Source organism: Equus quagga, chromosome 2, assembly GCF_021613505.1.
Source record: "Equus quagga isolate Etosha38 chromosome 2, UCLA_HA_Equagga_1.0, whole genome shotgun sequence".
Lineage (NCBI taxonomy): Eukaryota > Metazoa > Chordata > Mammalia > Perissodactyla > Equidae > Equus > Equus quagga.
In genome coordinates this window covers 11960730-11988104 of record NC_060268.1, presented here as the reverse complement: position 1 = coordinate 11988104, position 27375 = coordinate 11960730, and the positions used below count along the sequence as shown (strand labels likewise).

Below are 27375 nucleotides of genomic sequence, written 5' to 3'. Positions count from 1 at the left end.
ATAATGCTTCAATGAACGTAGGGGTGCATATATCTTTTCGAATTAGTGTTTTTCTATTCTGTGGATAAATACCCCAAAGTGTGATAGCTGGATCACATGGTGGTTCTATTCTTAATTTTTTGAGGAATCTCCCTACTGTTCTTCATAGTGGCTACACCAGCTTACGTTCCTACCAGCAGTGTACAAAGTTTTCCTTTTCTCCACATCATCTCCGGGTTACAGTTTTTAGATAGAAATACTGATTTGTTTCCTCCACTCAAACTACACTAAAAAATTTTATTTTTAAACTCTACATCACATGTATTAGTCATCAAGATGGACGTTTTCTATGGAGCTCTTCTTGACCCTGCTTCTCTGGAGTAATATTAGCTACTTTGTACACAGTGCCATTGTGCCCTGCACTCTTATCACAACACATATAAACAGTTATTCTTCCTTATTCACATTTGTGTCACCTACTAAACTTAAACTCCTTGATGGTATCTTATTTATCTCTGTACCTTATCTCCAGTGTCTTACACACAGTGTAGGTGCTCACCTAACATTTGTGAATTGTTACTGAGATAGCCCAAGTGTCTTAGAAGCCAATGTTTCTTCTGCTTGTGTATATTTGAGATTTCTTAAAAATAATTTTTATTCCCTAAATTTAAGATAGATTTAAATATGGTGAGATTTCTTTGGGTTAGAAAAGATTGTATATCATAAGTTTTCCGTATCCTCATCATTGGCAACACATTCACCTGCCTTTTTGTGCAGGTCTGTCATTCTTGAAGAATAGGCTGTCCTGTGTAGGCTCTGATTTTTTTCTATGGAAGTGGAGTTAATTATCTCGCTTGATAGGATTCTTTAATGAAAATATATATATATATACGTATGTGCATTTATGGTAGAAAAAGAATTGACATCTAATTGATTTTAAAAATCCAAGCATGGCTTAAAGCAAAGGATTATTTTTACGGGGGAAACCGTGTAAAATAAATGCTCTGCTGAGTTATTTGTTGAAGCATATCAAACATCATTCTGAACCTTAAACTTCTTTTGTCTGTTCTCTTTGCCTAGCACTTGACCACTAAGGACTTGAGATGAAAAGAAAAAGATATGGCTACTCAACAGTCTTTCTTTTCAGTGCAGTTGGAATAACAAAGTATAAAATCTGGAACTAAGCCAAGTGTTAGTTATTATTATCTTAAAATGATTTTTAAATGTAGATTTGCATTTATTAAAATTTAATGTGGTGGAAAAGCATGAATTACAGAAATAGTCTTCTGAATATGAACAGCAAATGAAAATTTGATTAAAGGTGGCCATATCAGACATTCTTCACTTGAGGTATCTTGCCAGCTTCTGAGTAATGCTTTGATTTTGTCTGAGCCTTTTGTATGTAACAATTTTCAGAGCAAGTTACTACAGTTCTTTCTGAATAATATAGGTCACGAGAAGTTCATCTGTGGGTGGGGCAGCTGTGCTACTTTGGGGGACTGTCTTAGTGGATCCATTTCATTAATTGTCATGAATTTTTTATTAACAAAACCAGTACATCAGGTTTAGCCAGGTAAAATCTGTTCTCATAGTTTGTTATCTTAATTGTCAGAGAGAATATTGTGAAAATAGGGAATTACTGCACACGCTTTAACTCTTGATTAAGCAGAGGAATGGCACTGTCCATGAACAATAACTTAGGGGCATATTCTCAAGTTGACATACAGTGTTTCAGTGTGTAACTCCCGTTGACTTGAGAGCCCTGTGCTTTAATTCACTGTCTTCCAGTTAGGAGTAACGCCATAGCTGTCTGTTAGGTCCTCTTGAGTTAACGTGATTAATGTCAAGGAGCAGGATGTTCTTTCTTTCTTCCTTAAGCTTTATTCCTTAGGTATTTTTGCTTAAACGACCTTCCAAGGAATTGCCTTTCAGAAACCAGGCAGTCGTATTAAGAAGCAGCAGTAATGGTTTGGAAAATGAATGATATTAGTTGTGTATTTTATTTACCATGGGAAGAAATTTCCTTCAATTCCCATCTGATAACCCTTGTGATTAAGTCATGCAGAGAGCACTAAAACTATGATTTTTTTGTTAATTTTAAGAAATTTCAAAAGCTTGCTTAAACATATGATGGGCGATTATAATATTCTTTGTGCCTTCCGTGTCAAGGTCCTAAAACTTTTTATTTCCCACTTCTTGCGAAACAGGGAGAGCCTTACTGGCTTTCTTAGGATCCCATAACAATCTTTGATATACTATATAATAGAATTTAGAATGTGTCCTTGTATTCATTGTACTTGATCAAACACTGATCTTATAAAATTTTAAGGCTGAGAGAGTCCCAAGAAAATCATATTTTAAAAAATAAAAATGACATAATTTTTGGAAGAAAGTATATCGTGACTGGAGTCCTGACTCATCCATTTACGTGCTTGGATAAATTACCTAGCCTCTTTAACCTCCATTTTCTCATTTTAAGTGGAAATGATAACTACCTTAGGGTTCTTGTACACATTCGATATAATGAATGTAAAGTGCCCAAGTGAGTGCCTAAAACATTGAAAGCACTCAGTAAAACAATAGACATTGTTTTTATTACCACCTACAGATTTGGGATCAGACCCAGAGAGGTCATACAGGATCAGCCAAGGTAGCACGGCTTGTTAGTGGGGGGATGGAATTAGAACCCGGGTGTCCTGACCACATCCAGTGTTCTTTGCATGTGCAGTGTTCTCTCTTAATTATTGAAATTGTCTAGGCTATTTAGCCAGAATTATTCGTTGGTGGAAACTCACAGTACTCAATAATATCATCACTTTCTTTTTCTGTCCCCAAAATTTAAGACTTGTCTATCATTTAGGCCAAAATTGCAAATTTTTTTCATGTATGTGTGATTCAAAGGATCCTGTTATTTTTAAAGAGACACTATCAAACTGCGTTATAATCAAGAGGGGTTTTTCACCAGCCGCTTATCAGAATCTGCAAAGTGGGTCTAGTTAGCCATGACCTAGAATAAATAACGTAAGACATTTCCGTACAAGGTCACACAATTGCCCGGTACACATATCTGCTGATCCACGGAACCTTCTCTTCTGTCTTCTGGCTCTATTCACGACTCCACGTGCTCTCTGACCTGAACTGTGGTCATAGCTCCAGATCCCTTACTTCTACTGGATTATGGGCTTCAGGGTGCTCCCCAAGTATGGCCTTCTCTGGGGCCAGTTTTCTTTGCCAGCCTTGGTGTGGATCTGCCAACGTCACTTCCCGTGCTGTCGAGGTAGTCCACCACAGAAGGTGTAGCGATAGTGTTAGCTAATACTTATATGGAGCTTTACTTTTGGCAGTTCTTTCATAATCATAATCTAAGTTGATCCTCAGAACAGCTGTGTGAAGTAAGCAGTATTATCTGTCTTACAATTGAGGAATCTAAAATTCAGTTAAGTAATTTGCCCAAAGTCATACAGAAAGTAAACGGAAGGACCCAGGTCCTTTGACCACAAACCCCATGCTTTTTTCACCCCTCCATCACCGCCTGTAATCCTGTTGCTGAGAAGTGATAACAAAAGTGTCCTAAGATGAAAACAGAATGGAGCTATATAGTTAAAGTGCCGTGCTGTGCTGTGGCAGCTGCCAGAAAGAAGCATCTATATATAAATCCCTGTGAGCAATAAAGTATTGTCAAAGTGTTAACTAGGAGACAAGTCATACATTTCTCTTATTTCTCTCAATACTGAGCACGTGGGAGGTAGCTGATAAATATTTTTCATTGATTATTTCTTTTAGAACAGCAGAAAAAGTCAATGTCTCATCTAGAAAAAAGAAAAAGTCTTACTATGATTTTATTGTAACTATCTCTTAGCAATTTTTTTCATTGTGATAATAATTATTCTGTAAGTCTTTTCTCTGGACTGCCTCCACTTATTCCTGTGATTTTTAACCCCCGCCTACGTGCTAATAACTCCCAAATGCAGATATGCAGCCCAGACCTTTCTCCTTAATTTCAGTTTATAGATGAAAAGTATCTGCTGGACATTTCCACATGATACTTCAGGGGTACCCCAACTCAGAATGTCTAAAACTGAAGGCAGCAACTTCCTTTAAAAACTTGCTCTTCCCGGGGCTGGCCCTGTGGCCGAGTGGTTAAGTTCGCGCGCCCCGCTGCAGGCAGCCCAGTGTTTCGTTAGTTCGAATCCTGGGCGCGGACATGGCACTGCTCATCAGACCACGCTGAGGCAGCGTCCCACATGCCACAACTAGAAGAACCTACAACGAAGAATACACAACTATGTACCGGGGGGCTTTGGGGAGAAAAAGGAAAAAATAAAATCTTTTTAAAAAAAAAAAAACTTGCTCTTCCCTCTGAATGTCTGAGTCAACATGTTCCATCTATTTCACTTCTTAAATATTTCCTGAATCTCTCTTCTCTTTTCTATTGTGGTGACCAAGACCCTATTCAGATGCTCATTATATGTTACCCGAGCTACTGAAATAGCCTCCTAAATAATTTCGCTACAGCTGCTGTGTCGTCTTCAGATCCCTTCCCCACTCCTGACTGCTGTTTCCCTTCCGAACACCTTCCAGGCATCGTCCTCCATTTCCACAAGACAGTGTCAGAGTTTTTATGGCTCTTCCTGCTCTACCTCAAGACTGCTCCTTCGGCTTCATCTTTTGCCTTTTCCCTGTCATGTACTTGAGGCCCACCCGCACCATCCTGCTTCTGGTTGTCCCGATGCTCTTCTTTCTCTCACCACTATGCTTTTGCTTATGCTGCCCCTGCTTCTTTTTAGGAATTGTTCTCTTCTAAATAACCTACCGCCACCCTCACCTCCCATTCACCAGCCAAGTTAGGTGGACTGCCCTCCCCTCTGTTTAGATTATAATGGTCACTCTTCTCACCTGCATATGAATTTCTTAAGCGCAGGGATGCTCTTCTCAGTTTATAACACCAGGGCCGGCAGTGTGTTTGGTACATTATGAACACTCAGATATTTTTGAATTGCATGCACTTTTAGAAATTGTCTTATTTGTGAAAACTACATGTTTTTAATCTTTACAATTTATTTCATCGTGAGGTCAGTGATCTCCTTAATAGCTCAAATTTGGTAAATTCATGTTTACCAAGTTGGATTTATTCCATTTATATGTCATATTCTCACTAAAATAATCATTTCTTATGTATTCTGTTTTGCAGTGTGTTTCAACAAATTAAAAAAAATAGTATATGCTGACAATATTATTGCAGAAGCCCTGTTCATTAATGTCATGTAGATGAAAATGTAGGTTTCTTCTACATGATATTGATATTGGTGACTTTTATTTGTGGATTCATCACATGCATAGCAGGAACAAACAATAAAATAAACAAACTGAAGACCAACTTTCAGTCCTTTACCCATCCAAATCAGTCTTCGTTTACATTTTTTTCTAGTTGAAGCTGTCTTTCAATTGGCAGATATTTTCCTGAGTGGTAAACAAGATCAGATATGTATTCCCCAACCTAAATAAATATAACTAAATGATATTTGTCCACAGTATACCCCAGAGTGAAGAACAAGTTCTAGTTAGGGCCGTGGTTATACTTGTATTATGGATAAGTCCTATACATGCCCATCATAGGAACTTATTAAATGAAAAACAAGCATGTTGCAGCTATGAGTCTTTCAGATGAAGGAAATACAATCTTGCTTTTTAGAAGGAGTTTAACATTCTTTGTTACAGTAAGTTCAGCAGCAGTGTCATCTTGCCCTAATCCACTATTTCAATCCAAGGCTGGCTGAATATTAGACTATAAGGACAATAAAAATGTCCCTGCTCTATCATTTAGCTGGTAGTTTGTTGGATTGGTTGGCTTGTTTCTTTTGGTGATTTACTTGCTTCAAAGATATCTAGTATTGTATTTGTCACTGCCCAAAGTAAGCCTCTTATAGGCAGTGATACCAGAATATAGATAGAGATGTTGAAGTATACAAAATCTGGTGTTTGTGATTTCACACCTTTTCTTAATATCAAAATATTTCAGTTTATCCTAATGTTTTTTCTCATAAGAATATCAAGTCTTTTGGAAAATAAGCCTAGATATTCTCAAGAAAACTCACTTTACAGGCTACCTTAAAGGAGTTGTTTTTACAATTGAATACTTCTTAAAGATTATACCTAATATTTTTTTGGTATTTGCATAATGTTCTGATATATCCTTACTATTAAAAAGGACATATATTACAGCAGTATATATTTTGTTGACAGAAATACATGCATCTATAGAAATACATGTTCCAGAGATACGTATAGTATAAAAAGAAGACTTAGCATGAAAATATAAAATGTAAAATAAAGTGTTAGTTATAAAAATTAGAGAATTGGTATCTGGTATAAGATAGGGTGGAAAATAGGTGAGAGGTAAGAGCTTCTTGGACTAGGGCTGTAGGTGTGGTCTCCAGAGACGGATCTGACCTGCCAAATGGGTCTTTGCTAAAGCTGGGTAAGCTACATTCTCAAAGTTCCACAAGAGTAGGGGTCTCGGTCTCTTTCATTCATTGCTCTATCCCTAGTGCCTATAATAGTGTCTGGCACAAAGTAGGTGTTCTGGAAATATTTTTCAAATGAATGAGTGATGACAGTGAAAATGAATATATTCTCAACCAGACCCAAGAGTTTGCACACATTGGCCTCCCAGCCATCAGGGCATCAGTTGTTCAGAAAATATTTGGAAGTAGGAGAACATTCTCTTGCCCACTTAAGATAATCTCCTCTCCCTCTCCTACTTTGCAGAGATCTGAAGGTTTCTGTTTAGGACTAGCCGTAGTTACAGGCCCACAGTGAGTTAAATATTTTCAGCAAAGCTTTTCTCCTGCCACCACGCTGATACACTACCTTCTCTCGCTGGAACCCCCTTTATTTACCCTTGTTTGATTGAGCAACTCTCCTCGTTTTCCAGGACGCAGCTTAGACGTCATGTTTTCCAAGAAACTCCCTCACCCCAGATCCTTCACTCAGTCTGGGTTTGGCACCCCTACTGTCCACTCCCATGGCTTCTTCTGCTTGTCTTCTGCAATTTTCCAAACCAGACAGGTTCTGAAGAAACGTATTAAATGGTTTAGAACTAAATCACCTGGTATCACTCTAGATGTTATTTGGTTTCAGAAGTTAGCTGGCTGGTAAAGTATAGTTGCTGTGATTTGTCATTGTACCTGATAATATGAAATTGTGTGTCAGAGCCAGAAAAGAAAATTGCTTTAAATTTCCAGTTGAGGTACCTATCTATTTCAGCAGCAGTAACCCAATTTAGGTTTTTCCATTTACATGAGTAATTGGTTACCTGTGTAACATGAGTCTAGAGAGATTTTTCTGACCATTTTAAATTGAGACCCCAGACAAGTACCTGCCGGCCTCAATGTACTACAATTCTAGTCTGACCTGGGTCCCTGGCCAAATTTGAGAAGTAGGGAAATATCATCATTATATCACATAACATTTCAGAGATCAAAATCAATATAGACATGTCTTCAGAGACGTAAACCAGAAGTACAAACTTAAAAACATACATATTCTGTGCCACCTCTCCAAACTTTGATATACTAAGGTCGGCAACCTACAAAATGAAACTCCTTTTAGAGTATGGTACCTTGCTCTGTCCAAGGGTACACCACCATCTTAGCAAATTACTCTTAGACGGGATTTTAGGAAAAGTTCAGAAACTTTGCCTTCAGAGCAGTTGGACCATCAGTAATACCTTAAAAATAAACTTCATATGTCACTGATAGTGGGAGGCTCTTTGTCTTCCACACACCAGCCGCGTCAGGCAAAAAAATCGAAACATTCCTTTCAGACCCCGACAAAGTAAAATAAACAGAGCATCCCCATATTGTGAAATCCGGTATTTCCACCTCAGATCTGGCACGTTTGTAATATTTTCCATTCTGAAAACTTAACTTTAACCTTTTTACTCCCACACGTGTTTCCTTATTTTCACTTTTAACTCTTTTGATGTAGGGTGCACCCTGCAGGGTCATTGACACAATACAGAGCTGTGAGCCACCAGCGCTGATTTCATACTTAGGAAAGTAAGTGGTGACTTTCTACTGTTAGGCTATTAAAATTCATACCTCATGAGTCAGTCAGTATTTAGTATTATATTTAATATTAAATGTTTAGACTGAAATACTTGCCAGAATAAAAAAGAATGTGTTGACTTCCTTTAAAATCTAAAAGCATGAAATAAGTGTAAAATGTAAAGAAATCAGCCTCATTTCTAGAAAGGTCCTAAGCATTTCTCAACTGTTCTAATAAAACTTAAGTCTGAGAAGATCCCTTCCTTATTTAAAAAATAAGGCTTTCCTTTTTTTCGGTGAGCCAGGAGTTAGGGGAGAGAAAACCAGGGGGCCTCAAACTCGAGAGAGAATTCAAAAGGTAAAGATGTAAAACCCGGCCTTACTGTGTGGAATAAAAAGCAAAAATCCAAATGTCTTCTGAATTTTACAGAGCACTGGCAACTCTGTAGCAACAGAAACTTTATAGCATTTCCTTCTGAGAGCAGCTGTACAACAGGTTTTGGACGAGTCTGCTGTTGTGTTTAGCGAGGTGACAGGGCCGGGCTGCTTCATGCTTGGCGCTGGCATTTGACCAAGGAGAGAAGTTCAGTGGTGGTTTGTTTTTCCCTTTTATGTTTAGGTGAGGTAGTACTGATTAAAATGAACATTTTTAAATATTAATTCTCATCGTGGTCTTTTTCTGAGCAAGATACTCAATAAAATGAAATCCGAATGCTTTTACACCTACACACTATATTGCTGGGCAAATTATTTATGGAAAAGAAGGCAAGATAAAGTTGCTTTTAAGAGTCCTTTAACATATCAGTTTGATAACCAGCAAAACACCTTTACTGCCTTTAAATATTTACCAAGACTTGGCTGTAGGCAGGGGGCAGTTTAGGGCAACAAATTTGACTCTCTGCAATGCCATTGATTAGCTATCAGAGGGACATAGTTAATAAGTAACTTTAAGTATTACCGAGCACTCTACATTCTTGTCGAATCTTTTCTCTGAAAACTACCTAAAAAAAGTCAGTTACAACCAGCATTCGCCCAACAATGATTGCGCAAGCACAACTGTGGAAGGAGGGGAGGCCGGCAGAGCCGTTGAGCAGCGCTTGGGCAATCTTTCCTAGTGACTGTTGTCATTGCTGCTGGACTTTAGAACCGAACGTGTTTACATTTAATTAGAAAGGACACACAGTTTACAGCACAGTAGCTATCAATATCGGATCAGAATTGATTTCCGCTCTCTCCCCAGTGATTGCTTCCTTCAAGCTAATTAAAAAAGGCATATAACCAAAATGACTCACATAAATTTTAAAGCAAAGTAAACAGCATTCCCCCGGAGACCAAAACAAAAGTAAATGACATTCATCCTGATTATTAGCTACATTTTTTTAAAGAATTGTGATGCCTATAAATGCGATATAAGGCATGTTATAGTGTTATCAGACTGCTGATAAACCAAGTATTCCCCTTTGAAGAAACCTGAATGAATGCTTGACTGAGTACTTTAGCTCTCAAAGAAACAATAACCTTACTTTTATCTTGATAATCCCTAGAACAGGTAGATAAAGCAGCAGACAGAACCTTGGGCTGATATATGCAAGTCTTCAATTTTCACTTATTGTACAGAGAAACTGCTAAAAAAAGTAAAACAAAATAAAAACAAATGGATTTCCTTTTAAATAAGGTGTATAGAGCACATGTGTAATTTGCTAAAATTAAGGCATGGTCCTGGTATATGTCAATAATATTTCTCTGTGATTACCATAGCCAAAATCGTTGACAAAATTATGATAAAAGATAATTTCTTGTAACTCTATTCACTACAAAGAGACCTGCTTTAAATTTCACAAGCTAACATTTCTTGGTAATTACACAAAATTATGGTAAAATAGAGAAATAAAGGAAAATGGGAGCGATGTAGAGGTTAACCTCAGCAGAATCCCATCACAGCCCTCCTCCTTCCTTATCTCTGGGTCTGCCGTGCAACACCACGTCTAGAATGGAAGGCCGTCGAGATGTAAGGAAGTGCAGAATGATTCAGATTAGAAGCAGGCCTTAAGAAACAGGAATTAATTAATTCACAAATATTTATTAAGCAGCTCTTCCAGGCAGTAAAGATAAAATGGTGAGCAAAACCTCTGTAGGATCAGACATTTTTATCTGCTGTGGTCGCTCTTGTGCCCCCAAACATTTACTACACACCTGGCACTCTGTACATAGAGTTGCTCAATAAAGATCTATTGAATGAATGGCCCCCTTCAGGGATTATTTCACTACAAGCAAATGTTCACTTGGCCACCAGGGGGGCCTCCAGGAGCACGTGTTTCTAGTAGTACTGCAGGAAACTGCTGACAGCCACAATGATGCTATAGTCAGGAGAGTCCGTTTAAAATCCCTCCAGAAGAGAATAACTCATCAAAGTTATTTTCACTTACTTTTTTTTCTTTCATTTCCTTTCAAATCATAGGCTTCTTATTACTCTTAGTGTTCGCAAAGCAATCAGTATGTCAGCCACATTGGTTAACTACAGACCAGTGCTAAATGTCCACAGCTTATATTCTGCAGGACACATACCAGTCACAAAGATTCTAGTCAGCCATTAAAACATAAAAAATTAAGAACCACATGAAGCAGACCTAAGGAACCAGTAATTAATTAATCAATTCCACAAATATTTACTAAGTCCTTTTCTAGACGCTAGAGATCAAGTGGTGAAAAAAAACCCAATTGCTTAATATCCATCCAATTGAAAGGTCAGAATACTATGAGATCACATGAGAGGATCAACAAACTAGACAACAGGTCAGATTTCTTGGAGAAACTCCTATCCAAGCTTCCAAGCTGAGATCTAAAGGATGAGTAGGAGCTAGCTAAGTAGAAGAGGATAGGGTCAGTGTTTCATCCAAGAGTGATGCCTTCATATTTGTGCTTTAAGAAAACTCACTCAGGGACAGGAACAAGTGAAAAGACTATTGCAGTAATCCACTCAAGAAAATAAAAGCAGGCACTCTAAATTCAGATAATGGTAATGGAGCTGGAAAGAAATAGAAAAGATGCAAGGGAGATTTAAGTTTAAACCAAAAGGACAGATTAGATTGTGTGGTGAGAGATGGATGTCAAGGATGATGCATAGGTTTTGGTCTTGAACACTGAGGAGAGAGAGGTGCTCACTGAGAGGGAAGGAAGAGTGAGGGCTGATTTAGAGAGGGGTATAAAATGAGATCTGAGTTCTGTTTTAGACATAGTGAGTTGTAGATATTTGCAGGGTGGCCAAGTGGAGATGTCTACTAGGTGATTATGCAGATCTGGTACTCAGGATAGAAATCTGAGCTGGAGAGAAATACTTCAGAGTTAGGAGTCATTAGCTATATAAATGATTGAGTGAAGCCATGGGAGTGGGTTGAAATCAAGAGAGAGTGGGTAAAATGAGAAGAGAAGGCACCAACAGTTAAAAGTTCAGTAAAAGAAAAGAAGCCCCCAAAGGAGATTGCAAAGCATCAAGAAATACTTTTGACCAAGCAGAAAACCATAAGTGTATTTTCATGGAAAGCAGTGAAAGCAAGTATTTCCAGAAAGGATTGGCTTCAGATGGGTCAAAGTGTCTTTTCTATTTAGCAACAAGATCCTTGGCGCACTTGTGGACAGAGCAGATTGCAGAGCCCTGACTAGAGGTTGAGAAGGTGAAGACAGCAAGCACAGACAATTTGGTCAGCTGTGAGATGATCCCACACAAGGTCCAAGAGAAATCCCATCTTTTAGACCAGACTGGAATACTTTTAGAACTTAGTGAATCAGAATTCCTGGCAGAAAACCAAACCAAACAAGAAATCTTCAGAAGTAGTATATCTGGCCCAGGTAACTAAAAGGTGAGTCCTAGAGCTCTATTGTATTTCCTAGATTTGAGCCTCGGTATAGTTCCATGTTCTCTTGAAATTCCAGAGCTATCCCACTCAGAGAAGGAACAAGGCGAGTCTTAGCAGTTAGAGGCTGGTGGTCCTCTTGAATAATAGAGACACACAAACACCTGCTAGCTGGAGCAGTTTTTCAAAAAGACAAATCTTGTTACCCTCTCTTTAAAATCCCTCAGTAGCTTCTCATTTGCCTGAAGACAAAGACCGAAATCCTTCTCATGTTCCAAAAAGGCCAGCCACTAACACTAGCAGAACTGGGCTTCACCTGGCTGTCCTCAGCCATCGTCCCTCCTAGGATGAGGCCTTTGCACAAGTTCTGCTTCCGCCCTTACTCTACTTTACACCTACTCTTATCTTTACATCAACTCAAATGGCACATCCCTTCCTTTACGGTGTTTATAATAATTTGAAATGTGTGTTCAGTCATGATTCTATCTTTAGCCCTAACAAAGTGCCCAGCACACAGTTGTCATTTGTTGATGCGAAGAAGGGAAGCAGGGCCTGAAGTGTCACCATGCAGCCACCCAATTCCAAGTAAAACAAAGCACATGCTTCCAACATGCATGTACTGACTGAGCCCTATATTCAACAATCCAGTGAACCCACTTAATTCTAACAGTAGCTGTGTGTCAGGCATCGAATCTCTCAGTGTTAGCTGCAGGTTTTTTGTAGATGTTCTGTGTCAGGTTGAGATATTTCTTCTCTATTCCTAGTTTGCTGAGAGGTTTTTCTTTTTTAATGTCATGAATGGGTATTGGGTTTTGTCAAACCCATCTTCTTCATTTATTGATATGATCAAATGGTTTTTCTTCTTTAGACTGTTTTGTGCTGGGTTGTATCAATTGATTTTCTAATGTGGAACCAGCCTTGCATCCCAGGAATAAATCCTACTTGGTCATAGTGCGTGATTCTTTATCTGCTCTGTCGGGTTTGACTTGCTAATATTTTGCTAAGGATTTTTTGCCTGTATATTTATGAAAGAGATTAGTCTATAAGTTTTCCTTTCTTGTAATGTCTTTATCTGGTTTTGGCATTAGAGTAATGCTGGCCTCACAGATTGAGTTAGGAAGGGTTTCCTCTGTTTCTACTGTCTGGAAGAGATTGTAGAGAGTTGCTCTCATTTCTTCCTTAAGTGTTTGATGAACCCATCTGGGCCTGGCGCTTTCTTTTTTGGAATGTTATTGATTATTGATTCAGTTTCTTTAATAGATGAAGACTTATTCAGATTATCTATTTCTCTGTGTGTGAGTTTTGGTTGTTTGTATCTTGCAAGGAATTTGGTCCATTTCATGTAAGCTGTTAAATTTGTGGACACAGAGTTGTTCCTAACATTCCTTTCTTATCCTTTTAATGTCCCTGGGATCAGTAGTGATGATCCCTCCTTCATTTCTGATATTAGTAATTTGTATCTGCTCTCTGCTTTTTCTTGGGAAGCCTGGCTAGAGGTTCATCAATTTTATTGATTATGGTAGGCCAAAAATGACACCCCAAAAGATGTTTGTATTAAATCACTGGAACCGTTGAGTGTTACCTTACCTGGCAAAAGATGTGATTAAGTTCAGGAACTAGAGAGGAGGAGCTTATTCTGGGTTACCAGGGTAGGTGCTCAATGCAATCACGTCTTCCTGTAAGAGGGGGCACAGGGAGTTTTGAGAGAGAGATGCATAGAGGAGAAAGCCCTGTGAAGAGATTAGAGCCATGCAGCCTCAGGGAAAGAATGCTGAACCTGCCAGAAGCGTTCAGAGCCACCAATCTGTGGTACTTTATTATGGCAGCCCTGTGAAACTCACACATTATCTCTTGAAAGAATCAGCTTTTCATTTTGATGATTTTCTCCATTGATTTCCTGTTTTAAGTTTCATTGATTTCTGCTCTAAATTTCATTTCTTTTCTTCTGCTTTCTCTAGGTTTACATTACTCTTCCTGGTCTAGTTTTCTAATGTAGAAGCTTGTGTTATTGGTTTTAGGTCTTTTCTAATGTATCTATTCAGTGCTATAAATTTTCCTCTAAGCACTGTTTTTGCTGAAACCCACAAACTTTGAGAAGTTGTATTTTCATTTTCATTTAGTTCTAAGTATTTTTCACTCTCTCTTGAGACTTTGTCTTTGACTTGTGTTATTTAGAAGTGTGTTGTTTGATCTCACATATTTTGGGATTTTCCAGCTATCAGGTAATTTGCTAAGGCTCTTTCAAGCAAATAATAGTTGACTTCTCCTGCTTGTTTTTGAGGAAATCAGCTTAGGCTCAGTATAATAGGCCTTAATTCTGAATGACATACAGCTGTAGGGAAACACATTCAGTACAGTTAAGAATGCGGTTGAGGAGATTTAATGTAAATCAGACAGTGAAGAGATTCCACTGATTTGCTACGTCTGTTGCCTTAGTTGGTTTCATTTAATGAAATAACTTGTTAAAGTTATTTCAGAGACAAAATAATTTCCTTATTATAAAGTAAATCAATTAATTCTGAACTTAAAATTTCATGAGTTTTAAAGTGGATGTAGTGATCAGTGTATTAATATTTATTGAAAAGCTCCTGGATACTGGATTTTATGATACAATCTGGTGGTCACCAAATATTTGTTGAATTCATTGACTAGAAAAGAAATGTAACAATCATACTACTAACTTGAAAGATCCATTAAAAAATATTTAATTATCAAATGTACTATAGCACTTGAAATTGGTGTAGGATCAGTTCCTGATTATCCAAGAGTGGATTATATGCTTCATGAATTTGGTGACCTGGGAAGCAAAGTAATAGGGGGCTGTGCTCACAAAACCATTCGTATTTATGTACCACTATATAGAACATAGGCCAAAAAGATCTATCTTAAATTTTATCATGTAATATATAAATATGATGTTAGGAGCATCACTAAAACTATGAAATAGCAATCATGGCTAGAAATGAAATGAAAAGAAGTGTACCTTCAAGTTTAATGGAAGAGAGAATTCTGCTTCTGAGAAATAGAAGATGTATTGAAGAAAGAAATGGAAACTTTATTTTTTTATTTTTCAAATGGAAATTTTGGAACTGAGAAATACAATAACTGAAATGAAAAGCCCAGTGGATGGGCTCCATGACAGAATTGAGAGGGCAGAACAGAGAATTAGTGAACTGGAAGACAGGACAATAAGAATGACCCAATCTGAAGAACAGAGACATAGACTGAAAAAAAAAAATGATCAGAGCCTCAGGGACCTGAGGACTATAATAAAATATCTAACATTTGTGTCATTGGAGGCATGGAAGGAGAAAAGAAAGAGGATGGAGCTGAAAAATTACACAAAAAAATAATGGCTGAAAGTTTTTCAAATGTGGCAAGAGACATGAACCTACAGGAAGCTGAGAGAACTCCAAAGAGGGAAACCCAAAGAAACACACACCAAGATACATCACAGTTAAACTGAAAACTAAAGACAAAGACAAAATCTTGAATGCACCCAGAGAACAACACTTTAACTATAGTGGGAAAACAATTGAAATTACAGCAGGTTTCTAATCAGAAACTAGAGGCCAGAAACAAGTGGCACAATATTCTTCAAAGGCTGAAAGAAAAGAACTGTAAATTCAGAATCCTAGACCCAGTGAAATGTACTTCAAGAATGAAGGCAGAAGTCAAGATATTCTCAGATGAAGGAAAACTAAGAGACTTTCTCATGAGATCTATCCTAAAAGAATATCTAATGGAATTTATCTAGAGAGAAAGTAAACGATAAAAGAACAAGCCTTGGAATGTCAGGAAGGAATAAAGAACACTGAGCAAAATATGGAGAATTATAATAGGCCCTCTGAGTTTTTAAATCATGTTTCATGGTTGAAGAAAAAATTATGACACTCTGATTTGGTTCTAAACGTATGTAGAGATATATTTTAAATAATTATGTTATAAATAAGGGAAGGCAAAGGATTGTAAAGATGGGCAAGGTTTCTGTATTCCACTGGAGCTGGTAAATTAATGACATCAACAGACTACAATAACTTATGTATATATAATGTTATACTTAGAGCAACAATTTTAAAAGCTATACAAGGAGACACACTAAAAAAACACTGTAGATATATAAAAATGGAATTCCAAAATATGTTCAAATAACCCACAGGGACACAGGAAAAAGAAAACAGAGAAACCAAACAACAACAACAAAACCTCAGGAACAACAAGCAGAAAATTAAAAATAAAGTGGCTGGCATAAGCCCTAACTTAAATCTCAGTGGTCTAAATATAACAGTTAAAAGACAGATATTGACAGAGTGGATTAAAAATCATGCCCCAAATATATGCCATCTATAAGAAACTCATGGCAAATATAATGATACAGGCAAATTAAAGTAAAAGAGTAGAAGATAAACCGTGAAAACATTAATCGAAGGAAAGCAGGAGTGACTATACTAGTATCAGATAAGTAAACTTTAGAGCAAAGAAGGTTACCAGGGGCATTAGGTTATGATAAAAGAGTCAATCCACCAAGAAGACATACCAATCTTAAATCTATTTGCACCAAACAACAAAACTGAAAATATATGAAGCAAAAACTGATAGAGTTGAAAAGAGAAATAGACAAATCCACAATTATAAATTGGAGATTTCAGCACCTTTCTCTCACTTGACAGAAGAAAATGCAAGGATACAGAAGAATTCAACATGACCATCAACCAGCCAGATCTAATCAGTATTTTTAGACATTCCATACAACAACAGCATATTCTTTTTAAATGCCTGCATAACATATACCAACACAGATCATATTCTGAGTCATAAAACAGACCTCAGTTAATATAAAATAATTGAAATCATACAGATTATGTTCTCTGACCACAATAGAATCAGAACAGAAATCAGTAACAGGAAAATTAAAGGCAAATCTCCAAACACTTGGAAACTAAACAACACATTTCTAAATAATCCACGAGTCAGAGAAGAACTCTCAAGGGAAAGTTTTAAAAAATACATGGAAGTGAATGAAAATAAAAATACAACATACCAAAATTTGTGAAACATGGCTAAAGCCGTGCTGAGGGGGAAATTTATAGCACCAAATGTGTACAGTAGGAAAATTAGAAATATATCAAATCAACAAGCTAAGCTCCTACCTCAAGAATCTAGAAGGAGAACAGAAAAATAAATGCAAAGCAAACATAAGGAAGAAAAAATAAAGATAAGAACAGAAAGAAGCACCTAAGGGCAGAGAGAAGACACATTACCACTATCAGGAAGGAAACAGAGGATGTAGCCTTTGCAGACATAAAAAGGATAAGGGATTATTATGAACAACTCTACGCACATAAAAAAGGCAACACAGAAGTTATGGACCATTTCCTCAGAAAAACCTAATTATTGGTACATGCAACAACCTGGATGGATCCCCAGAGAATTATGCTGAGTGAAAAAAGACAATCCCAAAAGTAACCTTTTCATTTATATAACATTTGACATTATAGAAATGGGAAACAAATTATTGATTGTTAGGGTTTAATGGGGGGATGGGATGGTAGGGAACCGTGAGGAATCCTTGTGGGGATGTAACTGTTTTGTATCTTGACTATATCAATGTCAATATCTTGTTGGTGCTATTTACCATCATTTTACAAAACCTTACCATTGGGGTAAAGTGGGTAAAGACACCAGTGATCAAAGGACACCAGTGTATTGCTTGTTGCAACTGCATATGAATCTACAATAATCTCAAAGCAAAAAGTTTATTTTAAGAATATTCAAAAAATGTAATGAAGTGGAATGTGGGTGAGGGAAAGCGGTGGAGCATATGGGGCTGCACATTAAGATAAGGAGATGCCGCAACTAGAAAGACCCACAACTAAAATATGCAACTATCTACTTGGGGGATTTGGGGAGAAAAAGCAGAGGAAAAAAAGATTGGCAACGGTTGTTAGCTCAGGTGCCAATCTTTAAAAGAAAAAAGATAAGGAGAAAAGAAAGGGAATAAAATTGATATGATTCTTTTATAAAGCTAGAGCCCACTTGTTCAAATGGAGCATTGAAACAACAGTGTTTAATAAATACATTTTTTGTGCCTCTTATAGAGACGGCACCATGTTAGGCCCTAGGAGGAAACAAAGAAGAATAGACATGGTCCCCTCTTTCAAGAGTATTAGACTCCAGTAGGGATGATAAAACAAGTACACAATAGCTACAAAGGGTAGTAGAAAGGGATGGATATCATCTAAGGGATATGCAGAGGGAGTGGGAGCTGAGAGGAAGGAGGATCTCCTTGGGCAGGGTACGGAGTGTGACCTCATGTTGTGGCAACTCATCTGGATCTTGAAGGGCAGTGATAGGACCCGTGGAGGGACAGGGAAAGAGCGTTCCAAGGGGAGGCGACAGTGGGAGCAGTAATCTGAAGTGAAAAGCGTGAGGGCATTTTCAAAGAACAGCTTGTATTTCCATTTGCCTAGCATAAAAGATTTTGGTAGAGTAGGTAGGAAGAAGTCTGAAAAGAAAAGAACAGACTTTTGGAGCACCTTGAGTGTCAGAACTTGGGACATCACCCTAGAATTCTGTATCCAGTGAAATCATCCTCCAAAAGTGAAGGAGAAATAAAGACTTTCTCACACAAACAGAATCTGAGGGTGTTTGTTACCAGTCCACCTGCCTTGCAGGAAATGTTAAAAAGAAGTTCTTTAGAGAAAAGGGAAATCATGTCGGTCAGAAACTCAGATGGAATTAATTGATGCAGTAAATCAGGAAGTAAAAACAAACCTTTGTCTCAGAAAATATATACTTATGACAAGTAGCACATGCTTCTGCCTTTTATTCTTACTTTGTCTTTATTTATTTTAATTCAGTAAAACAAGCCAAACCTGCCTCTTTTTTTTTTTCCAGAATGATTTGAGAATGTTATCAGTAAGTGATAAAGATTAGGAAAACTAGTTTACTTCTCCCAATTCATGAAAAACCTGTAGAAACAGGCAATTGTTTTTCATCAAAGTATTTATAAAATGTCTGAGTATTGTGGGGCCGGCCCAGTGGTGCAGCAGTTAAGTGCACACATTCCCACTTCTCGGCAGCCCCTGGTTCACCAATTTGGATCCCGGGTGCGGACGTGGCACCGCTTGGCACGCCATGCTGTGGTAGGCGTCCCACATATAAATTAGAGGAAGATGGGCACAGATGTTAGCTCAGGGCCAGGCTTCCTGAGAAAAAAGAGGAGGACTGGCAGTAGTTAGCTCAGGGCTAATATAATCTTCCTCAAAAAAAAGTATCGCCTAAGATTTTAGACAAAGTTAATTAGAAATAAATTCTTTTAAAAATTATGCATGTATGAAGGCCTCTTCTTTGCCAGGTATTGCGCAAGATATTTTCATGTAGATAGATCACCTCATTTTGTTCTCATGTGAACTCCATGAAATTTTTCTCAATGTTGTAGAGTTGAGAAAATTAATATTCAAAGGGGTATTTTTCCCAGGGTCATACAGAGTGAATGACAAGACTGAATTTGAATCTGCTTCTTCAAAGTCCAAACTGACATTTATTTTCATCTGTACCAGGTTTGGCATTCTTGACATGTTCGACTGGATAATTCTTTGTTGTGGGATTCTGTCCCCTGCAATGTGGGATGTTTAACAGCATCTCTGGCTTCTGCCCACTAAATGCCACTGGCATGCCCCCTCCACTTGTGACAACCAAAATTGTCTCCAGACTGAAAATATCTCCTGAGGGACAAAATTACTCATAGTTAAGAACCATTGGTCTATACTGTGGTAACTCACCTGTAAATTTTTAATGGAAAATATTTATCCAATTAAAATAAACAGTGTATATAGAACACACGAGTGATTGAGCAGTTGCTGAAAATAAATGAAGTGTAAGCGGAAGAGTAAGTACTTATTGTGGGATGGTGAGCAATGTGATCTCCTGGAAGGACTTAAGTAATATACCCGATTGTGGAGGCAAGAGGGGAAGCCAAGAAAAGTAGCATCAAAACTTGATATTAGTGGAAAAGTACCAAGTGCAAGAGTAAGCTGCATCCGCGTGTGACGTTACAACTGAGAGAGAGTTCAACAAGCAGGTAAGCAGACAAGTGAGGAGAACAGAAATATCTCCCAGCAAAGCATAAAAGTGAGTCATAAACCCGAGAGTTCCAAGATATTTTAAACTGAGGCTGTAGAGAGAGTCAGGGACCAGGAAACTAATCAGACCCACAGACATGAGGGAATAGACCGGGAGACACTGAAACTAAGAAACCACTAGAGAAGGGAAACCTGCTGCATGCTACCTGCTGGTATAACGCCCATCGAAGGGCATTTTCTACCTTGGCTCTTTGCTGTTGGACTCAATGTGGGGAGCAGCATAGGAGATAATGTGCAGTCTCATTTGATATGGATTACAATTATAATAATATGAAAGATTATTAAGTAAAAGTATTTTTAAATGATACTTTTTATACTAAATTAGAAAAATTTAATTCATTAAGAATTATGTAATTTCCAAACTGGAAGAGTGAATTGAAGCTTTGCTTGCGATGTCACCTCATTAACCCTGTGATAAACAGGAATAGTTACCACCCTGTGTCACTGGCGTGTGGGGCACACTATTGGGTACATGCTTTGGGACTTCTGAGAGTGATTTAATGGCTCTTCTGCTGTTGTTTTTATCGTTTATTCTTACTATAACTCAAAATATTTTCCCATAGAGTGTCATTTAAGCACCAATAAATTGTGATGCTGCTGGAAAATGCTTTGAATATCAGTAAGTTTGAAAAGAGGTTGAAGGTGCTATGACTCTGTGAAGAGAGCTAAACCACGTGGCCCCGTGGTCAGGTTAGGGAAGAGCATTCTGAGGGAGAACGGTGCTAAAACCGAACGTGCTTCAATGCCTACAGATTCCTAAATGCTGGGATTACGGCCCTCTGCTTCACCTTCTTCCTGTAAGACAATCTCCTTAGAATTACAAAGATTTTGATTTATTGATCTTCTTAAGGAATGCATTCTTCCCACTGAAGAAAATTGCGCTATGTAAATAGAGTATTAATATGTTGGAATTGGGAAGGAAATCACAAGATGAAACTGAAAAAAACCTATAAATTATTCTAAGTTCTGAGAAGGAAAAGAGTAGCATCATGAGACAGAACAACAAAATTTCAATTGCAGAGTCATAAAAGGTTTGTCTGAGAAAGCAGCCTTTGTGCTGAGGCCCAGTGGGCGAGTAGGACTTTGTCAGACAGAGGAAGGAGGGCATTCCGAGCAAAAGCCTCAGCAGGAAGAAGCTGGATGTACTTGAGAAACCCAGTGTCTGGCTGAAAGATGAGGAAGTAGAGAGACCAGCTGATGCAAGCTTTGTACCATGGCAAGTAGGGGGAGTGGACCAGCCGAGGGAGAAAGACTGGGAGGGTTCAGATTCTGGCTGTGCTAGGTGTTGAGATTAATTGATTTACTTTTCTTTGTTGCAATTTCTTCATCAGTAAAAATGTAATATTGATAGGACTTCTCTCATAAGTTGTTGTGAGGTTTGGTGAGTTAAAATATGTAGTTTGTCGGGTCCAGCCCAGTGGCATAGTGGTTAAGTTTGCATGCTCCACTTCAGTGGCCGCCGGTTTGTGGGTTCAGATCCTGGGCTTGGACCTACACACTGCTAATCAAGCCATGCTGGGACAGCATCCCACATATAAAATAGAGGAAGACTGGCACAGATGTTAGCTTAGCAACAATCTTCCTCAAGCAAAAAGAGGAAGATTGGCAACAGATGTCAGCTTCCTCACCAAAAAAATCTCCCTCACCAAAAGAAAAAATGTGTGTAATTTGTTGTTATTTTTAGAGATTTATTCTGAATACAATGAGATTCTACTACAAGATTTTAAGTGACATTATCTAATTTGTCTTTTTAAAAGATCACTCCAGCTATTGCTTCTGTTTGAGAAACATTTGATGGGAATTTAAAGGTTTCCAAGACATTAGGAATGATAGTAAAGGGTCCCAGTCACATGTCCATCTGAGAGAAAAATCAAAGTCAGGTATAAATTTGACCAAACAAAGATTAAATGATAGAAGATTAGGAAGTGATGAACGATTTGGGAATTAAATTGGGATACCATGGTCTTAATAAGGATGAGATTTTAAAAATTAAATCATTGATTCTTAGTGTTTAGTTGGTTAGTGTATAATGAATAGTGTTTTAGACATCATAGACAAACTGAGTTTTAAATGAGACCATACACACAAGATTAAAATATAAAGGAATGGGGTAGGCAAGATTTTTTAAATAGGACACAAGAAGCACTGTCGTTAAAAAAATGATAAATTGGATGTCATTAAAATTAAGAACTTACATTCATCAAAAGAACATTGAGAGAGTGAAATATCACTGCTCCCCTGTTAGAGTGGTTCAAGGTAAAGGGCTGGCAGCCCCACTCTAGAGGAGCGTGCGGAACAACCGGGATCTCGTATGTTGCTTGCGGAGTGGAAATTGCTGTGACCACTTGAGGAAACCATTTGCAGCATCTACTAACTCTGAACATACATACACCCTATGGAGTAATTCTGCTCCCGAAATGAGTACTTATGTCAGTTATATCTCAATAAAGCTGGAAAAAACAAAAACAAACAAAAAGAGAAACGAGCATTTAGGTCCATCAAAGACACGTGGGAATATTCACCACCCCACCAGGGGAATGCTTAAGTAACTTGTGGCATATTTATGTAGCGGAATACTTCAGAGCGATAAAAAACAGTGAACCACATGCAGCAACCAGGTGAATCTCATAAACCTTATGATAAGCGAAATAAGCCAGAAAAACATGTCAAAATCAGGCCATAGTGACTGCCTTGGGAGAGGGGAGCAACTGGGAGGAGGGGCGAGTCTTCTGGGTTTGTTTTGTATTTTGTGCTTTACGTTTTGTCAAGCTGGATATTTTAGATTTGTGCACTTTATGTAATTTAAAATGTAACAATTAAAAGGCAAGTAACAATGTTTAAAATGTAAAGAACATAGACAGTCTTAAGTTTTTAAAGGTTTTGTGTTTGTTTTTGATTTTTTTTTTTCTTGGATCTTTCAAGCAGACAGACAGGGTGGACTGAGGGAAACTGGACCTGGGACCAGGAGGGATGCAGAAAGGGTGAGAGGCCACAGAAAGAGTAGGAAGAGGGACAGAGACAGGAGTCTCTAGGCGTGTGGATTGGTGGAAAGAACCGAGAAGAAATGAGCTAAGGGTTAGATAAATAACAAGGGGAAAACCATGAAGAAAGACCCTTTTTGGCTCTCTACAGGGTGGCGCTGTACACCACTCTTGTTTCAAATGTAGTAATCGGCTGACCGCAGTGTAGCAGCCGTCTGTCTTCTCGGGGGCTGACATGGATCCTGCAATGACTTCTGCTGATGCATATGCTAACTGTCCTTGATTCACGTGCGTGCTGTTTCTGTGTGACACTTCTCCAAAGAGAGCACACTGGAGAGCCTTATGGGTTACTTAAACAAAAAGAAGACAGTTATAATTACTTTAGTCTGAACAGTTTCAAATAAAGTATCAGACTAGATATTCGGCCAGTGCTAAAGTTCACTGACTCGCTTTTTGCAGCTTTAAGAATTATATTACTTTCTTTCACATTATCAATCTGTATTATATAGTTAGGTTGTTTTACCTCGAGTCTCCCATCGACATTTCTTTTGTATGCATATACTGAAATGATTTTATTTAATAAAAAAAGAACATCTCCTGTGTGGATTTTAAATTTCCCTTATTAAATATTTATATTTTCAAAATGTCTTTATTTAATTGAGTGAGGTGCTTGGTGCCATTTCAGAATAACCTCAGGTGGTAGGTGTAATGACATATCAAAGATTTGACCTTTACCATTTTAGGATTCTGTTTGTCTGCATTTTCTTCTGCATTCATTTAGTCTTAATTTATATGCTATTTCTCTGTATGACTTAATGAGTGGAGATATTTGGCATAAGATTCATTAACAAAAAGAAAATATATCTGAATACATATTATTTCTGTGCAGTCTGACTAGTGGTTTGAACTTCATTTATATCTCAACTGTGACAAGTAGAAATGCCATGTGTGTGGTTGATCAGGCTTTGTACAGACCTCATTCCTTCTCATCAAGTGGTCAGCCGAAGACTCTGGATCCACGAAACTGATGCCCATTCTCTTACTTCTCACTTCTTTGCAGTCAGCTCATTATATTCTTTTATTTACCTAGAGATATTGTATTTTCCAATTTTCTGTTGTTCCTTTTAAAGAGAATTGGATGTGACATTTACACTGCTATAATTAAATTAACATCTTGCAGCATCTTTTTGCATGTTTTGTAGCATAGATAATCATTTGTCTGGGTAGCTTTGAGCCTAGAAGCAGAGAAAAGGAATAATTATCAAGTATAACGTTGTAATATAAAAATTATTTTAATTTACCCATTTAAGTATGTCTTTATTGCTTTTTAGAAATGGATATTTCCAACTGGAGATTTTTGTGAAATAGCTTATTGGTCACTCCGCCTGCATATTTATGTTTAAATTATTTATTTTTGTATTTTCTCAGTTTGCACAAATCCTTATCCCAAGAAGAAAATCTGAAGGATCAGTTTAAGCATACCCTTAGCACCTACGAAAAAGCTTTAAAAAATAGAGAGAACGTTGTTTCCATCACTCAGCAACAAAATGAGGAACTGGCTGCCCAACTGCAGCGAGCTCTGACGGAGCGAGCAAGCATGGAGTTAGAGCTGCGGCGTGCCACGGAGGCCTCCCGGGCGGCCGGGGACAGGGCTCAGAAGTAAGTAAAGTGATCCGGGGTTATTTCAAAAGCAGGAAACTAGACAAAACAAAACCACTTTCTTTTAGCAACTAGATAATATATTATTTATTATTTATTCTGTTAATAGTTTAAGACAAAAGTAGATTGAACCAAATGAACTTTTTTAGTTTGCCTCTCATCTCCACATTTGGGATCAAAAAGTCATTAATTGGGAATTATGGTTACTATTTAGGGCAAACCATTTTTATGTACTATCTTCCTCAGTTCAAGGAGGCCATACTATTAAAATCGCTTCATAAGTAATAGGTAAAGTTATTAACAAGGGGAAGAGGCAGTCAAGTTACCAACTTCACTTATTTAGCTTCCTGATAATGCTGCCTGAACTGAGATCATACTTGATCTTACAGTCTGAGACCTCTAGGCACATAGACGCTGGGAGAGTGAAATTACTATTCATGTGTTGTTCTTCTGAAGTATTCAATGCACATTTTCACAATGCATAATTATATTTGTTTTCAGTGATCTTTGCATTTTTATTAAAATTTAAATAAAGCTGCATAATCAGTCCTTATGATAGCTAGCAAAATGTTAACAAGTAACTCATCAGACAAAGAAGTTACTTGTTAACTTATGGGACTGGAACATTGTAGCAGAATTTCCTACAGTGGCTGTAATGGAATAGAACTTGTTTTAACTGAGCCCTTCTTCATGTATTGTTAATAGCATTACATCACATCATTCACATGCCTAATTGCCTTCAATTTCTAAGACGCACCTTTTTCCTTAATTTTTTTTTCAGTTTCACAGTATGAAGTAGGGCTAACTTGAAGATTTCTTACTTCTCATTCCTTTTTGTGAAAATAAGTCATCTCAACCATTTCCCCAACATCCCTAAAATTATATTTTGATTAATAGGCTGAGGTCAGGTAAATCTGTAATCAAGATCACTTTAAAACGGTTGAGAATTATACATATTAATCTCTACTATCAGTGTACCTTGAAACTTGTGATTTATGGTAAGTATTTTTTTTTTTTTAGGTTTAAAGTTTAGGTTTTTGTTCAGTCAGAAACTGTATCCAGTTATTCACAATGTACATTAACATTCTAAGAATATCAAGATATATAGGTAAATTTCATTCGTTGTAAATAACAAATCAGTGACTTTTGACAGTCAGGATCTGATTTAGCTCCATTTGCTTCAAGTCTACAAATAATTAAAAATTTCAAAGTTTTCTTTACATGCACTCCTTTAATTTCTATACATGACTAAAATTCCCTAAGCGTAATGTTTCCCAGAGACCAATTAGATTTCCAAGAAAATCTTTGGAAATGTTGTCAACTTTTTATTTGTCGATCTCATCAACTATCATTATCATTTTCTAAAAGAAATAAGTCTGAATACCAAGAAGTAGAAATAATATCCTCTCAGATAATGCTTTAAATTGAATAAGTTTAACCTTTAGAAAAGCTCGCTGTATTGTCCCTATTCTTCACATGAAACCACAGACAACTGAAAACTTTTTAATGGAAAGGCGCCAATCCATGGGAGTGCAACAGTGTGTCATTTGCAAGTTAAATGTTAAATTTTAATTTTAATGTTAAATCTTTTATTCTGATTTCCAGCAATAAGACCCAGGTGAAATATTGTCGGGCTTTCCTCTTCATGTTCAATCCACTATATTTCATTTTTAATTGCCCTCAATTGAGCAGTGTATCTTCATTGCAGTTAACTTGGACATCATCCTATCTTATTGGGTTTCAGAGGATAACCTTCTAAGAAACCAACTTATAAGACTTTGTTAGATGGTATTAGTATTCTCCATATAATCTGAAATTACTTTTATTAGCAATTATTTTTGAAGAGCTTTTGTGAATATGTCAGTATTCTAGGCAATAATTACAGTTTCAACTAAAATGGTACAAACTTCCCCTTTTCCTTTCACAGCCAAATTTATTGAATAACTGATGTATATTCACTGTCTCTAATTTTTCAGTTCCCATTTACTCCTCTGCTACTCAGTACACTATGGCTAGCTCTTCTTAAGATTACCAGCCATTTCCTAAGTATTAAATTCAATGGCCCATTCCTAATTATATTTTTATTATAAAACTAATACATGATCATGGTAAAAAACATAGGCAAAGATGCTCATATATCCTCAGCAATATAGCATAGTGATTTACATCTCAGACTCTGTATTCAGAATGCATAAGTAGGTGAACTTGGACATTGTATTTTAAAGTACTGTGCTGTTATGGGCAATAATACTCCTACCTTATAATGTTCTAAGAATTAGGTGAGATGATACAGGTAATGCTTTTAGAACAATGCATGTGGTATAGTCCCTTCTTCTCTTGTCATTTCACTGCCCACTGTGCTGTCTCATCCTTCAGAAGGGCTCTGCCTTTTCAAGACTAAATGCCTTTCTAAATGTCGGTCCTCCTGCTTGGAGCCTTTTGCCCCCTTCTCCCCTGAGGCGCTTATTCATCCCATGAGGTTCAGTGCAGCGTGGAGGATGGGCAGGCTTTGTACTCCAGTCCGACAGACCTGTGTTTGAATCCCTGCATTTCCACTTATTACCTACGAGGTGCGGGGCAAATTGCTTAACCCCTGGAAGCAAAAGTTCCTCAGTTAAAAAATTCGGACTGTAATACTGGCTTCACAGGCAGGGTCGATGTAAGGAATAAACTGGGTAGCGTGTAAAATGCCTAGTTCACTGCCAGTCACTTT

General features: G+C 37.5%; 1 protein-coding gene across 8 annotated transcripts in view; it reads left to right on the top strand.

The window, feature by feature from the left end:
• Positions 1-27375, top strand: part of MIPOL1 (mirror-image polydactyly 1) — a 301403-nt gene that overhangs the window by 235708 nt on the left and 38320 nt on the right. For 7 of the 8 annotated variants that reach the window (XM_046653536.1, XM_046653538.1, XM_046653535.1 and 4 more), the window contains one exon: positions 24432-24662. The exons of the other annotated variant lie outside the window; for it this stretch is intronic. In XM_046653536.1, the coding sequence (XP_046509492.1) occupies positions 24432-24662 (231 nt within the window). The remainder of the gene's footprint in view (positions 1-24431; positions 24663-27375) is intronic. 8 annotated transcript variants of the gene reach the window in all.